Raw genomic sequence first — 14,824 nt, 5'->3', positions numbered from 1 at the left:
ATTGGAAAAGGAGACCTGGTTAAAAAGCACTGGCATTTATGCAACAAGCCCAGTAGTTCAGTGTGAGAACAAAGAATATGATGATAGAGAAGCTCTCAAGGAAGCAGTGTTGCTCTTGCCGACATCACCAAATGTTTGCTCGTTCCCACTTTCATGTAGACCTGGTTTTCCTCAAAACGTTTTCCATGAAATCTAGCAGGGAATTCATCAAGGAACAGCAGTGTGAAAACCAGAGGGATTTTTTGCCACCGAAACAATCTTCTTCCTGACATGATCAGAGGGATTTTAAATAATTTCCACCACCATTTGTACAACAATGCATGTCAAGATCTCTAGGATTTTTTTATACCCAGACAACCTTGATCTTTGGATTTGCAGACCATATCTTAGTTAGGTTGGAAGAATCCTCCTTTCACCAACTGAGACCCTTTCCAAAAGAATACCCGTTCTAATCTGATCTGTTGTCTTAATCATCCAATCAGGTGCCAAAAAAAAGTAATAGATGGGTAGAGTAGATAATACTGCCTCCAAACAAAAATGTTTTTGAAGCCCAAACTAGCTAACTTTTTCTCCATTTTATCAAGTGGAGATATCGAATCACTTCTCTTAATTATCCCCTACCGGAGGAAGACATTTTTTTCAAAGTATTTATGAAGTTTGCCTTCAAGGATAGCAGCTAGAGACTTGCTCCTCCCAATATAAACCCAAACTAGTTCATATCTAAAAAAAAGGTAGCCTACCTGCCATTATAGGATCTGGAGAGGGCGGTCAAATATATGCAGCCTTGCAACTATGTTCAAAGAGGCTATTTTTGTATTTCGAATCTATAATTCTTCATGTCCCAATGGAGCAACCTTATCATTGCACCAAGGCTCACCCTCTCCAAACTAGATCATAGTTTTGATTAGAATAATCAAACTTTTCAATCCACAAGCTAACTTAAAGAGGTATAAAGTTCATTTGAAAATGCACACAAGTTGTATCTTAGCATCCAAAAATAATAGAGTATCATTAGCAAATCATAAAAAGATGATCATAATTTCATTAATTTTTTGAAATTGAACCCTCAGTCATAAAGCTGAGATAAAGAGCACCATCAAAATGGGATTCAAAAAATACAGCAGAAAACATCATTATCCCGCCATGTTTTTTCACTTTAACATACTACCACAATGTCAAAAGTGGTCTCAAGTTTGCAAGTGTAAAGCACCTTCCATGTCAGCTCTATATGCTTATAACTCAGAATTGTGATCATTGCAGCAGTCCACTTCTCATGCCCAATCCAATGGCTAAAACATATAGGACGATACAGCTGCCTATGGTGCCAAAAGTGGTCTCCCAGAATTGGAAAAAAGTTGGAACATCAAATAGCGAAATACCTATATTCATACCAAATATGCTCACAACCACAATGCCAGCAGTGACTACAACAGTTGCGGTGGTGATCATGACTCCCGTCTGTAGCAGCTGATTCTGTTTCTCATCTAGCATGATGTTGATGTAATCTTCTGTATGGTCCACATACTCTTTCAACTATGTGTAGATAGGAGAGACATTAGAGTCAGAAACCCAAAAGAAAGCTATAAAAATTACTGGTAAAACCAACGTCTGCTGTGCTGGTACCAAGCCCCGGACCGGTTGCCCAGCGGCATGGGTCGGTACGGCCGTGCCCCGTGCCGTGCCGACCTTGTACCGACGCAGTAAGAGGCGGGAGAGAGGGAGAACGGGAGAGAGGAAAAGAGAGAAAAAAGAGGGAGGCCAGCAGAGAGCCAACAAAGGGCCGAGGAGCCGCCGCGCGAAGGAGGTAGAGGCCGAGGAGGAGGGGCTCCGCCTCCTCCGTGCGGCAGCTCCTCGGCCTCCGCCGGCCAGCCTTTCTCTTCTTTCCTCTCCCTCTCCCTCCCTCCTTCGTTCTCCATCTCGGTCCACCGTCGGTACGGCTCGGGACACCCCAAACCGGGTGGTTCGGGACGGTTTCGACAACCATGGGTAAAACTGTTAATTTAGTAATAGAGAATGTGATTTATTAACAAAACTACAAGAAGTTACAGTGTTACTACAATCTGGAGCATCAATGGTGTTCATAGTTGTTGTGGTCTACATGATGAAAAACCTCAGCAGTATATCAAACTCGATGTATTAGAAGGACAAAAACATGAATCTATGAAATCTACTTGATTTTTGAGCTCAGCAAAAAATCTTCCAACTAATAATTATTTTCAGAATGAGAAATATTTTTTTAAAAGAAACTATTAAGCTGGAATGAATAGAGGCAGACAAATTATGTGCAGGATATAGCCTCTTTTACTTAGTAGATCAATGCATGGCCACGTGCAATGCACATGAGAGTATGCATAGAACATCTGATGAATGTCTGGAGTTTTGACTATATATTAGTCTAGATATAGATAACAATATTAGTTCTGTAACAACTATTCTAGCACTAGTACTTTTTCAGGGGCAAATTGGCCTTTACAATGTCTATTTGGAACATAAAAATTTCAGGTATTTAAAATTTCAGTTATTTAGCCTAAGGTAGAATACCAATAATAGTTCTTGCAAGTTGCCTTCTATATTTCCTCTTAAAGCTCGGCAATAGTGATACTAGTTGTATCAACCACTCATAAAAGAATAAAAGTAGATCAAGGTACTGAAAGATTGCAAGAGAAAAAACAGGCTACATACATGGGATAATTTGTTTAGAGTGCCATCAATCTGCACAAAGTAAGCCTCTAGAAGCATCTCCAACTCCTGAATGTTAGGCTTAAAAGCAGCTAAGCTTCCATGGCTGCTGTCTGTCTCATCTTTAAAAACTTCATCCCTGAATACACAGATAATTTGATGCAAGAAACTTCCTTAACATGGTGAAAGGCATATATTAAGACATTAAATACAAGAACTATCATAAATAGTTAAAGAAGTCTTTATAAGAATTGTTAAATCCATAGCCAACAATTCCAATAAAATCACACAGATCAGACTGAATTCAGGCAAAGTAGTTGTTACTATGGCTACAATTACTAGTTCTAATGATCTACTGTAGAAAATGTTTGCTCACAATGAATTCGGTCAAAAGAGAAGCAAAGCTGCTATCCTTGTAGAGGAACAAAAAATATCAATATGGAAAATGCAATATTCAACCGTCAGGTCATCAATATTTGTCCTATCTGCAATTCAAGTGGTCTTGTCCAGGCTTATAGTCCTCTGGCTTGCTCCAGCAGCTAAAAAGGTGGACCCAAACGTACAGCTAGCCATATCAGGCATTTACTTCCTGTTCTTTGCCAATTTTTGTCCACCCTTGTTTCATGGTTCGCCTAACAAGTTCAAAATTGTGTCGAAATGGCAAAATGACCTAACCAATATATGTAATTATAGTAGATAAATAATAGTCACTCTTCTATGACCTACTTAGTGTGAACAGGCTCGGACAGGCTGGTGGTCATCTAGGTCCTTAAAAAGCTATCATATTTCCAAAAGAGGAAATGGTGTGCCAGCATATCCAGACTAATCAGATACATTAAATCCATACCCATTATGGACCCAACTCACCAACCATGTCCGCATTCTACTTTGCTCTGCACATATAAAATAAAGCTTGAGACTTCTCTACTTAAATTTATGCTTCATAGCTTATCCAATGTGGACAAGAAGAGGCTAGGATAATGATGATGAATGGTTCGGATATTCGTTGATGTTTGTTATGCCAGTTTTACCTGTCTTGGTTCACTGTGTTTAGTTAGATTGTTACTTTGATCAGAGAAGGTGACTTACATACGAGTGAACCAAGGCTTAGTGAAATAGAAATGGTACCCTAGTATATAGGGGAAAAGGTGCCGGATAATCCTCTCTGGGCGCTCTCTAAGTTTCAAGTTACTGTGGCTCTAACAATGTTTGAGTTCAAGTTGTTGTCAGTGGGATTCTATTGGACAGATTTGTCCCATGAAGCACATTGCATGGAGGCACATGGAGTTCGATTTATGTTCGATCGAGTGCTAGGGTCTGTAGGCCCAAGATAAGTTATACTAGTATGCCGACATCCACAACGCCCATTACATATAAAAAGAATAGATAAGTATTAAATGAAGAAGAGAAAATTAAAAACTAATATAGAATATGAACATCAATATAGAAGACTATATCAAGAAATTTCTTGTTAAAAGCCTTATTAGTTTTCCCCTTCTTAATATAATTTTAAATAGAAATATAAGAACAAACCAAGATATCATCAACTAACTTTCTTAATATAGAATCAGACATGAGGTGGGAGAAGCCGATCTCAAGCATTAATTTTGGTCCTTTAAGACATTATTTCAACTTTTTTCTGTAACTTTGAGAGTAGGAAACTATTTTTTGCACTTATACATGCCCTATTTATAAGTTCATTCTCTTAATTCATAATTTATTTTCTTATTTCATTTATTTTAAGAAGAAAATAGTTCTAGTATTGGTTTCATGTTTTCTTTGTCAGCTTTTATTAAAAGGAGTCAATAGAAGAGATCAAAGAAATCTTGAATTTTGTTCCTTTTTCCTTCTTAATTCTTAGCATTGTTTCCATATGAACATTAAATTCTGTTATAATTTTCCATAAAAAAGGGCTAATCTGAGAGCTTTGGAAATAGTAATTTCATTCAACATTGTTTTTCTTCTAACTACTCATTACTTATTCTACCATCTTTAAGTTATTTGTAAAAAATAAGATTGGCTATGATTGTGATGATGACATGGGTGTAAAGGAAGAAAATAAACTACATCCTAAAGCATTATCTTTCAATATTTTCTTGTTTTCTCATTAATTTGATCTTGAATTTATTTCTCGTCAGTGATTCTCCTCCACAAATTACTGCACAAGAATAAAAACTAGTTACCGATTGACATATCGTTCAGTGTTATTCCTTTTCTTTTGACATGCATTTTGCATGCGCATATGCTAGTATCAGTGAAAGAGGATAAGTCATACAATGAACTAAAGGCAGTCGACTAAAAGCAATCCACAACTTAACAGATAATCAGAGACAAAAGCACTACTGTTATTTGGTAAAATCAATCAACTGAAATAAGTAGATGCTAACCAATCATGCTACCATTTTACTTTGGATTTCTATGAATTATTAGAAAGTAACAAAAATATGGACAGGTCATATAACATATTCACAAGGTTGATGTGCAATTAACCTTGATGACATCACAATGGATAATGAACAAACCTTGTTTACATATGTATACATTAGAACAGTTATTTCATGACATTCTATCAACATTTATTCACATCAATATGGTCCAGATATTAGACTTCATTCAAAGAAACAATTCAAACCGTTTTGTTCATAGCAATAATTGACATTTTCTCAGTGGTGCCATGTGGGACAAGCTTATGACTTGCAGCATGTAATAGTTATTTTCAGGTTTGTTTTGATTGACTTAGTCATTGAAAAAGCATCTCAAATAATCACTTTGATTGTTGTTCATTGCTTTATCACTTTGTCTTGAACACTCCCAGCAAATGAAATGCTCATGCGACCTTTCATTGTCTGTCTATTATGCCAAATATTTTAACCACCAAATATGCAGTAGTCTGCATTTATCAGGAGGTAAGAAAAGTGGCGACATCAAAAGCATTACAAGGCATAAAGTCAAAGCATCTGATACAACGCTTGTCATTTTCTACTAAATGACTCTGCCAATGCAGTCGAATCCCCTCATTGATGAGGCACTTGAACCTCTTTTATTGCGATGTGGATTATTAGATTAACTATATTTGGAGTGTGTGCAACATTATTCTCTGGCCAACTGTGTCTGGATCTGCTGGTTGGCACCCTCTCCTCAGCACACGCAGTGGGGAGAGGTCCCAGTTTCAAATCTGAATGGTGGCATTCTCACTGTATTTCTCCCAAAAAGAAAAAAAAAAATCTGAAAGCTTCCATTGAACACTTTTGGAAGTTCTATGCAAACTTCAATATTCTCGTTAGCAAATGAACAACTATTACGATGTTGTCCTTTTCAAAGTTTTGTCTCTTGCAAAAGAGTAGAAAGTGTTCCATGGAAAAAGTGTTCTGTAAACCCAAGGAGAAGCTTTTGGCAGAGAACGATTGGCTTTTGCTGTCTCCTTTGTTTTCATTATCAGAAATTTGCTTTTGATCCTGTAGCTTCCCTGACCTTCATTTGGAGGCACTGTTGTCTCTTTTTCAGTAAATGGTGGCCTCTGCCCTCCTTTCCCTCAACAAAAAAAAAAAAAAAGAAAAAGAAAAAATAATGGGAACACCTATAGTTCTAAATCCATTAGACTATAAAATTGCCTATTAACTTTGAAGATAAAATTCTTTTAAAGTTAAAACCTTATATAGCTTAATAAATGTACCTTTTGTAAGCCCCAGAGCTCTCCGAGGACATATTTGTCTGTCCCATAATAGGACACATATCGCTCTCATCTATGTTCATCTTCTACAATTTCTTTAATCTGTTTTTTGAATTTTCATGCATCTTTGGTGATCCATGCGGTCCTCAAGTATTGAATCAAAATAACATCAGTAAAATGATATGCTTGCCTTCAAAATGAGTTGGTATTTGTCTCCCGGTCCTCTTTTCTGTAGGAGGCAGTACCTTTCTTGACAGAAATCTAGCAACAAAGTTAAGGATATTATATTGTGGTGCCTGGAATTATTATTATTATCATTATTATTTTAGCAATGCATTATCTACCATCTGATGTGTTGGTTAAGATTTCTCTCTCTCCCTGATCATTCAATAAAACTCAAGTTACATACCTTTCTTTCTATTTCAAAGTCTTATTAGTTTGGTGTATTCTGCAGAATTATTTTCCAAATATGAAGATGAAAAGGATAAACTATATGCCCGTTACGAACAACAGCGTGAGTAACAGTGTTTGTTTCCAGTTACTTGGAATCCATCCAGCCTACTTTCAGCAGATGTTCAATGTTTTACATTTCTTCTCGAGTTTTCAGGGAAGAAGGAAAAAGCTAATCTGTCGAAACTTGAGAAGGCTTGTGCTCTGAAGATTGCCAGAGCAGAAGAATCTCTAAAAAAGAAGAAGCAGGTATATGAATGAGGGATGTTTAAGTTAGCAGACTGTCATTTATGATTTTCTACTGTTCTCTAATTGTTTTATCTGCTTTTATTTGCAAAATTATCTTGATGTATTATAATTTTCATCCTAAGAGTGAGCCATGGTGCAATAGTAAGGTTGTTTTATTATGATCTGGAGTTCGTAACATAGCCTTTCTACATGTAGGAGTAAGGCTCAATACATTTGACCCCTCCCAGACCCTGCAATGGCCGGAGTCTCGTGCATTGCGCCGCTGTTTTTATCATAACTTTCGCCCCAAGATCTGCATTGTTATACCACTTTTTTTATACATTATGCCTAGGTGTTTAACAATCACTTGTGCATACAAGATATATGAATGTGGTTTCTATATAAAGCTTGTGTATAAAGATATATCAATTTGAAAGAGAAAAAAAAATGCGAAAAGATTTAACTGTACATTTTTAATCTAATATATTATTTTCAGAAAGAATCTGCCCAATATATTTGATTTTCTATTTTGGAAATATAGACGAATTGAAATGATTTCATATTCTTTTCCCTAGTGATGTAATTTCAAAGTTTATGCATGTATTCCACTTTCCCACAATCTACTTTCCAATGATGCTACTTTATGTCAATGTGATCCAGGATGACAAATCTTTTAGCATATTGCGCAAGTCTCTTGGCTCATTTCTGGAAGGCGCATCTGATGATGATTTTGGGCCTGATGAATGAGCCTTGATTACCGGTAACTGCTCTTGGATATGGGGAAGCATAAAATTCTGTATATAAACCTTATTCCCTTTGACATCATCTATCTTCTTTAACTGAAGATTTTGCCCAATTATTGGACAGTGAATTGGGATTAAAATTTGTCAATGGTTCCTAGGCCCTAGAATCTGTTTTGTTAATATAAGAAATGGGGTATCTACAGTAATCATCACATTGTCTGTTTCTAGTTTTCCAGGACCTTGACTTCTGAAACACTGTTGGTAAAGCAGATGATGTTAAATCTTTTGACAAGGAGATACCGGGAATTGCACCAACCATTGACTTGTGTGAACCACAAGACATTGCACTTATATTCAATATCTTACATGAATGATTTCATCATCTCAAGCAAAATTATTCCTGTTACCAGAAGATTATACATGTTCTCAAAGAGGTTTTCTATCATCAGTTGGCGATACATTATGGACTACTCCATTGGCTAGAACAAAGGTAATTGAATGTCAATGACTGGATAATATCTCTCATAGTTTTAAGATTTAGAGGATATGGTTTTCTCAGAACAAGGTTTTATATTTTTAAGGAAGATTTAAGTGCCAAATTAGTACTCTTTTCACTACAACTTTAATATTTTCTTTACAGAACGTGATCTTATGGTACTGTTTCTCTCTGACCAAAACATTCAACTATGCTTCTCTTGCATTTGGCTTCTGTAATGGCATGATTGTTTTCTTGAAAGTTATGCAGTGTACCTTTCTGTTGCTCACCACTGTGTTGGGCTGCATTAAACAGAGTTCACATGGTATCGTAGTTTCAGAATTATCTAAATTTTTATTTATGATTTGAGTAAATAAAAGCAAGACACTATCAGCTTTTCAAATCAACTGAACTTCAAAGAGCTCACTGAAGAAAAATCACTGGATTTAATCAAGCTTGAGAGGCCTAATGATCTGTAATAAGATACCAAGAGCTCAGATCCTATTGTGAATTGGGGTTGCCTAAGTAGTCACACCTGTCAATTTAGCTTAGAGGTTCGGGCTTCAAGTCTTGGGTGGTGCATCAGCATCTTCAAGTATTTGAACTTGGATGATCGTAATGTGTGCAGCCTTTCTTCCTTTCTCTTATAAGAAGGGCAAATTCTAATTTATCTGTCATCAGTCAGGTGAATAGTGATGCTCATAAATGACATAAATACAAATATTTGAAAAAAGAAACTTTGCATTCTTCCGGGATGGAGCGTCATCTAGATCGTTAGCAGTCTGAACTCCAAACCACACAGCATGGTGCACTTACATCTAAATCTAACGTGCACAACAAAATTTCAACATAATGATTTGGCTGGCTAAGAGCCCCCTAAATGACCCATTATTGATCGAGGGCTTATCAATCTGCACCATCTTTCATGCCTCACATTGCCCACATGGGAGAGGCTCAGGTTTGAAAGCTCATCGGACGAGCAGCTGGTCCGATACAGAAGGGACAGTTGGATCACCATCGTGATCCATGATCGGCGAGCTTTGAGATTGCTGATATCAGGGAGCCCCAGATACAGCTTCAAAGCGCATGCCAGTTACGTATCACGATGGTAATCCAATGGTCGATAAAAGTGCTGCATCGGACCCCCAACAGACCTAAACCACTCCCATTAATCTAAAAGCATTCCACTGACTCGCTTGTATTAGGACCATCCAGTTGCATGACATCTCAAAATTTACCAGCATGCTCCACAGAGAACATGCACCAGTAAAACTTCATCATAAGAAACAGTAAGTGTACCTGCATTGACGATAGATAGATTACAACCTGATCATGGCATGCAACATATTACGGAAATAACAAAACGAATGCCTGACATATAACTACAAAAATATCTTAAAGTTTCTGTTGCTCAAGTTCCTGCCGCAATGGACGGCTTGGCTTGTTTGATCGGCCATTTGCTGAACTCGAACCCAGTGGAGGAAAATCATCTGAACCCAATTTAAAGGGGCTGCTAGAAGCCAGCCCAGCAATTTCTACTTGCTCCTGGGCCTTCGAATTATGGCTCCAGTGGCAGTGCATATGTTTACCCAGAACTTGAGCTTCTGGAGTAATTTGCTGCTGATTTGGAGAAAGTGTGTTAGCTACTTGTTGCACTGGGGATTTTATTGGTGGATATGCAAGAGGATGAAGATTCTGCAGAGCCGGGTCAGGTGAGAACTTGTAAGGAAGCTTACTGTCATCCATCTTTCTGAACGTAATAGAAATCCTGTGCAATAGGTAATGTGATAGAAGCGGTTAGAAATGGCAGTAAGTTGCAGATATAATAACTCAATCACATGAATAAACTGCATGGAAGAAACTTCAAGTATAGACACTACCTTTCAGTGGGGACAGCTGGCACACAATGCTTTGCCACATCAGCACCATTGCCATTTAAGACAAGCACAGAACTGCGAAGTGAAAAAAGATATGAAAAAAAAGCAAAATCCTATTTTAAACTGTTTAGAACCTATTATAGTTAAGCTTGTCCAGAGGTATGTGTACTACCAATAGCAGTTAACATAAGTAGCATCATAGTGATAAACAAAGGAGATAATAAGCATACCCAACAGGTAGAGGTATTGCGGTAGATCCTGAGAATTCTCCTGGTCCCATTATTTTAAGTTCTCTGCCAAATAAAATATTACACTTCGATAGCAAGGAGACAGTGCAAAAAGGCCGGAGGAAGTCATGATGATCTATGTGAGGAGGAATGCAGTCATCTTTATCATATATGTTGATGATGCAACTATCAGGGACACAAGTGGGAGGAAGGACATGCCATGCAACCATTCTCTTGATCATTGTTTTTAATAAGGGCGGCATAGGATCTACTTCCTCATCCTGTATTATGCCTGGAGGATTCCCATAATTGTCCTGCAAAGTACATAACTTGTGGTAAGAATCACATCGGCCAACATAGCTATAAAGGTGGAAATGCTGCGAGTTATGGCAAGCAATACACATACCACTGCATAGTTGTAGCAGCATCCAAATTGTATCGTTACACGCCCCTTCCCACGCATCCATTTTCGTGGTTCCGAATATGTGCGTCCTAGGGCCAAAAAATCAAAGTTTAAATAAGAGAATCAAAAGTTAATTACCCATGCAATTTTACATTAAAAATATGAAAAAAATATAAGATATAGTTCGATGCATAACTTTCCATATTTTAATACTGAAATACAAGTGACAGAACAACAAATTCCATAAAATTTAGTACATAAAATCAAGTATTGAGATTCAAATAGCAGTAGCTTGTATATTTGTTACTTATGTGTAACACAGTAACCATTCATTGCAATGTAAGTCCTGAACAAAACTTATGGTAATTGCTAATGTTCTTAACAAGTTGATCTAACAGTCTGTTAACTCTTATTTTAGATAAGTCAAAATGAAATTAATGAATAAGTTTTCCATGGAGTGTGGAAGTTATCTGATGCATGTGCATCAACAGGGCACCCTGACATAGTTTCTCCACACTCAACTGACATGCAAGTAAAAAATTTGCTGCAACTCTTCTCCCTCCTGTTACCCAACATTACACAAGAGAATAAAGATTGCACAAAACAGCGAGCGTTTTGATGGATATAACATTTCCTTCTTCCATGCACCATATGTTCTGCAAGTCTGGGCAGAAGGATAACATATTGATGATAGCATCCTTAAAAATGAAAATGAATTTCAGAAAAAGAGCTTTGATTACATTCTATATCAGTCAGAATATTTGCAAGGAATAAAGATAGCTAACACTAGAAACTGTCAATGGCAGCTCTAAAGCTACTTAAATACCAGAACCAGTCAATGTCAGTGAAGTGTTTTTTCAAGAAAGTATTGAACTCGTGATTGATAAATGAACATCAGGTGTATGTCCGTCATCCTTCATGCAGTAAATGAGCAAAGCGGGGAGAGAATATTATACTGTTTACCATGGGATGTTAATTCCCCTCAATGGTGCAGTCTAGTTAATAAACAGGGCCACAATTTTAATCAAGGTGATCAAAAGAGTCTGACTATAAATATAGAAGGACAGGAGATCTCCCCAGACCACGAAGGATTTCTTTTACAGGCTTCAAAAAAAAAAATGTTTCATCAAATAAACCATATATCAAATCTTCAGAGAAGGTTGTATAAAAGCTTTTGAATGATCTCTTCAGAGACATCTGATAGAGAACAAAAAAAAAAGGAAGACTTTGAATAAATCTCTTGTTGAATTTCTTTTTTCATCACTCCAAGTTTTATCCTATAACTAAAAAGCTTATAACATTAATATATTGAACATATTTTCTAACTGGTAGTTCACATGCAAGATAAAGGCCTTGATTACATCTCATGCTACTGTTCTCTTCGTGCCAGCAAGAAGCTTATATATTGACAGCTCGTAACATTAAAGTTAACAAAATTCCCAAGTGGCAGTCGGCATACAGGATATTTATTTATCAAAGAGTTTATGATTGTTCTACACCATGCCATGATTTTTTCCTATAATAGCAAAATTGTGCCTCAATCTACACTTTCATGTAATTAATAAATTTTTCTATACTACAATAGCAAATTTTTGCATTGATCTATGCATATCAGAATCGTAACTAGATTTGCACGTAGCACAAAATCAAGATTATATTTTATAACGATAAAGCAAATAATATTTTCATGGCGATTCTAGTATGACACAATGCAGTGCAAGACCATAAAAAACTCTTGGCAATTGGCATAGCAGTAACCAGCGCCTGTATGTTCTTATCACCACAAATAAAAGTGCAAGAAGGGTAACCAAGATCATACTTCTGAGTTGCCGATTCCTCCCCTTCTCCTGAACATCGTAGACGCAAGCCACAATCCTCTTCTGCTCCGCTGCACTAAAAACTCCAGTATGAAGCTCGAGCCCCTCGAGCACATTGATCCACCGGCCATCGACCCTCTCCATGTGCTTGAAGTCCTTCTTCCTCCCTACCATCGAGAACCTTATCGCCTCCCTCTGATCCCTCGACAACGGAGTCCCTCCACTGGCCCTAGCCTTCTCCGCCGCCCCCGCCAAATCATCTCCATCATCTCCTTCCTCCAGCGACCTCGAACTCGAATTGTTGAATTGCCGGTTGTGCTGCCCAGGCGTCCGGGCCCAATCGGAAGCCGGCGAGCTCCCGGTCGACCTCGCCGACGAAGAGTTGGATCGATACCCGCCATTAATCGAAGCAGGGGATCTTCCTTTTCCGCCACGCCTGATCGAAACCTTATCAAGTTTTCCTGAAAGATAAAGGCAAGATTTGTGATCTTGGATCCAATAAAGATAAAAAAAAAGAATCGCAAGAGGTGGAAGATTTCGCAACTGGATCAAAATAGACATGAAAATTAGAAATTAATCCCTAACATGGGAGAGAATTTTGAACAACTAACCGTCAAGGTTGTCGACGGCGGGAGGGGATGCGCCTTCAGCCATGGCGCCGCTCGGGAAGAAGAGTAGAATCGGTTCAACAGAGAGATTGGGTTATGGAGTTTGTGAGGCTTCGGAATTAGGGTTTTGTAATTTATGCAGGAAAGGGGAGAGCGAGAGAGAGAGAGTTTCTGAGTTTCGGAATAAGGGTTTTGCACTTTATAGAAGAAAGGAGAGAGAGAGAGAGAGAGTAGATGAGCTGTTGGAATTGGACGCGGATTGGGATTAGCAGCGCTTTATGCGCTTTCCGGTTGTCCGACGTGGCAAAGGCCGCCAAAGCGGTAGCGACGGATCTCGCCTCGGGAGATGGGCTGGTGGGGGCCCACTAGATTGGTCAAGAGGAGAGCTTTTAACATGTTGGATTTATTTATTTATTAAGAACATGGAGGGAAAACCCAGTAGGATTCATGATCTTGCGGCCTTATTAAGGCCATGTTTGGGGGAGCTTTTGGAGGGCCAGAAAGCACTTTCTGGCCCTCCAAAAGTACTTTTAGATGAAAAACTGTGTTTGGTAAATTTTTCAAAAAGCTGTTTCAGCTTTTGCGGGAAGCTGAAAACAGCTTTTGGGAGGAAGCTCCAATTTGGAGCTTTTGGGAGGAAGCTGTTTCAGCTTTTTCGGAAAGCTATATTTTTGACAAAAATGCCCATATTAAAATAACATAATTACGTAGTTTATCCCTGTATAAACCTAAAAATCTGCTAGAGCCAAGAACCCAAGCCGTCAGACTCCCTTCCGTAAGAAAAGGTATTTTTCTTTTCAATTTTTGTATGCATCTCTTGAACCACATTTTAGAAGAAAAAATTTTTAATTCTTTTCCATACCTTCCAAAATCAATCTATTGTTTTTTTTTTATCATCAACCTCGCGGCCCACGCTGAGATCCTCCTCGAGCGTGAACCATGAAGAAGAGCCCCTGGACCGCGGAAAATTATTTTATGAAAAATTATGAAAAATTATTATGAAAAATTATTTTATACTAATAATTATAATATTTTATACCTTTATTTTTGTATTATACTATAAATATAATATCATATTATATTATATCATAATACATTAATATGTTATGTTAAATAATTTAATATTATGTTATATTATGGAAAATTAATTTATACTAATAATTATAATATTTTATATCTTTATTTTTGTATTAAACTATAAATATAATATCATATTATATTATATCATAATACATTAATATGTTATGTTAAATAATTTAATATTATGTTATATTATGGAAAATTAATTTATACTAATAATTATAATATTTTATACCTTTATTATTGTATTATACTATAAATATTGTATTATATTACATTACATTATAATACATTAATATGTTATTTTAAATAATTTAATATTATGGTATATTATGGAAAATTAATTTATAATATTAATTATAATATTTTATACCTTTATTTTTGTATTAAACTATAAATATAATATCATATTATATTATATCATAATACATTAATATGTTATGTTAAATAATTTAATATTATGTTATATTATGAAAAATTAATTTATACTAATAATTATAATATTTTATACCTTTATTATTGTATTATACTATAAATATTGTATTATATTACATTACATTATAATAC

The 14,824-nt window shown here is 36.6% G+C and overlaps 1 protein-coding gene and 1 long non-coding RNA gene across 2 annotated transcripts; both read right to left on the bottom strand.

The window, feature by feature from the left end:
* Positions 1–1,011: 1,011 nt before the first annotated feature.
* LOC120112846 lies at positions 1,012–3,154 on the bottom strand. The gene is made up of 2 exons (XR_005514465.1): positions 2,683–3,154; positions 1,012–1,533 (listed from the first exon to the last, which is right to left on the bottom strand). It is a non-coding gene; the product is annotated as an uncharacterized LOC120112846 (long non-coding RNA).
* Positions 3,155–9,522: 6,368 nt separating this feature from the next.
* LOC120112839 (RNA demethylase ALKBH9B-like) lies at positions 9,523–13,390 on the bottom strand. Its single transcript, XM_039132743.1, has 6 exons — positions 13,181–13,390; positions 12,572–13,030; positions 10,756–10,841; positions 10,353–10,663; positions 10,126–10,197; positions 9,523–10,013 (listed from the first exon to the last, which is right to left on the bottom strand). Exons 1-6 carry the CDS (start codon positions 13,221–13,223, stop codon positions 9,641–9,643), a joined length of 1,344 nt encoding a protein of 447 aa, XP_038988671.1. The 5' UTR covers positions 13,224–13,390; the 3' UTR covers positions 9,523–9,640.
* Between the last annotated feature and the right edge of the window lie 1,434 nt (positions 13,391–14,824).

The sequence above is a fragment of the Phoenix dactylifera genome, chromosome 1 (genome assembly GCF_009389715.1).
Source record: "Phoenix dactylifera cultivar Barhee BC4 chromosome 1, palm_55x_up_171113_PBpolish2nd_filt_p, whole genome shotgun sequence".
NCBI lineage: Eukaryota > Viridiplantae > Streptophyta > Magnoliopsida > Arecales > Arecaceae > Phoenix > Phoenix dactylifera.
This window is presented reverse-complemented; position numbering and strand designations above follow the sequence as displayed.

Bases quoted from the DNA above. Each gene is read 5' to 3' on its own strand.
- LOC120112839 (XM_039132743.1), bottom strand. From the start codon at position 13,223: ATGGCTGAAGGCGCATCCCCTCCCGCCGTCGACAACCTTGACG. The intron at 10,842-12,571 runs GTATGATCTTGG...TTTTGGCCCTAG, and splicing joins GAGGAATCGGCAACTCAGAA to GACGCACATATTCGGAACCA. The intron at 10,014-10,125 runs GTAGTGTCTATA...CCTATTGCACAG, and splicing joins CCAGCTGTCCCCACTGAAAG to GATTTCTATTACGTTCAGAA.